This window comes from Poecilia latipinna, unplaced genomic scaffold (genome assembly GCF_001443285.1).
Source record: "Poecilia latipinna isolate Pla-1442-1.1 unplaced genomic scaffold, P_latipinna-1.0 Scaffold196, whole genome shotgun sequence".
Lineage (NCBI taxonomy): Eukaryota > Metazoa > Chordata > Actinopteri > Cyprinodontiformes > Poeciliidae > Poecilia > Poecilia latipinna.
In genome coordinates this window covers 29,343-30,950 of record NW_015112812.1, presented here as the reverse complement: position 1 = coordinate 30,950, position 1,608 = coordinate 29,343, and the positions used below count along the sequence as shown (strand labels likewise).

General features: G+C 39.2%; 1 protein-coding gene across 1 annotated transcript in view; it reads left to right on the top strand.

The window, feature by feature from the left end:
* prok1 (prokineticin 1) overlaps positions 1-1,527 on the top strand; it is an 8,108-nt gene extending 6,581 nt beyond the window's left edge. Inside the window, exon 3 of the mRNA XM_015030925.1 lies at positions 771-1,527. Within this exon, the coding sequence (XP_014886411.1) occupies positions 771-878 (108 nt within the window). The 3' untranslated portion in view covers positions 879-1,527. The remainder of the gene's footprint in view (positions 1-770) is intronic.
* Positions 1,528-1,608: the final 81 nt, after the last annotated feature.

Here is a 1,608-nt window from a genome sequence, read left to right as displayed (position 1 = left end):
TACTTGAGTACATTTTTGACTGTGTATTTGTACTTTTACTTAAGTACATTTTTTGAGTACTTTCTCCACCACTGCTGCGGTGTTACATAACAGACCAACACAGAGTAGTCCAGAGTTGTAAGGTGGAAGTGAAGCAAAAGTCTGCCGGTGTTTGATTTCATCTCAACATGTATGCAGCTGTTACACATGCTTATTCTGACATAGTTGTAGCTGTAATGGCAACAAAAGGTTGTTCTAGTATTTTGGATTTTTAATTTTGTCTTGAAAAACAAAGGTCTTGCACCACTTCAAGATGATTATTTTTTTGTTTTGTTTTGTTTTATTTCAGCTAAAGACTTAATTATTTGTGGTGGAAGCGTTGTCGCAAAACAAAAATTCAAGATGCGTGAATACTTTATCATTTCAGTTATCTTCCAGCATCACTCTCACGCACACCAAACCTGTCACACATGCATCCCACACTTGCAGCGTGAAGTTTAGATTGTTTAGATAATTTACATATCAAGTGTTGGCCAGAGCACTGGAAAAGCTGCTGGTAACTGCAGAGGCAATTGATCTTGTCCACACCGACTGGGGCGATTAGAGCCATGTGTCTCTTTGATAGTCTAGACGAGTGAACAGTTTGCTCAGCAAGGACTGAATCTGCCTCTGCGGTTCAGTAAAAGAGGCTTTGAAGCATGCAGCTCCACATGTCAACTGATAAAAGATTTAAAATGTCACATTAATCCGTCTCCTCCTCTCAATTCTTCTATTTTTCCCCCCACTTTCAGGTGCCGTACAGTGGGATAAGGAAAGAGCACACCTGTCCCTGTCTCCCCCACCTGACGTGCAAGAGTTCTTACGACCTGTTCAAATGTGTTGGAGACTTAAAAAAATAAATAACAAAATAACAAATTTTGTTATCTTAGCGAGGAATCAAAAGATAATCACAATAAAATTGCACTAAAGTCATCAGTACTGATTTGATGATCGATGCAGCCATGAGCAAGTCTGAGTACAGATGAGCTCAGACTCACTAAACAACAGAGAAAATTATGCAATTTTTTCCAACTTTTGAAAGGCAATCTGTACCATGTTCAAGTTTGCTGTATGCTTGTTGAGTGTTTCCATGAGAAAATCTGGGGCTTAAAGTTTACCATGTCTAGCTTTTGAAGGGGAAGTACTCTGTAAAATTGATCGTTTTGAGCTTTGTATTATACTATGACATTATTCCCTCATCAAAATCATACCTGAAACGTTGCATTGATTCTTTCATGCATGTTTGAGAAATCCTTTAATCTCCCATGGCAACCATTCAGCTGTGCAAAACTCTTGGTGGGACAGAGCGCCGCCTTCGAGGTGCAGCTCCTCCTGAAGGCTACAGTTTTCAATCTTCCCAGCATTCGCCTCACAGAGCTGCCCCGTCTACCCCACTGTCTCACCCATGTCTCCTTCAGACTAGCCAGCAGCTATTAGCAAAGACCTGGTGGCACTGCACATCTCCTGAGCTCATTCTATGAGCTACTTCTCAATGAAACGCTGGTAAAAAAAAAAAAAAAAAAAAAAAAAATATATAAATAAAAAAAAATTAAATAAAATAATAATATTTTTATAGGGGGGGAAATGGTT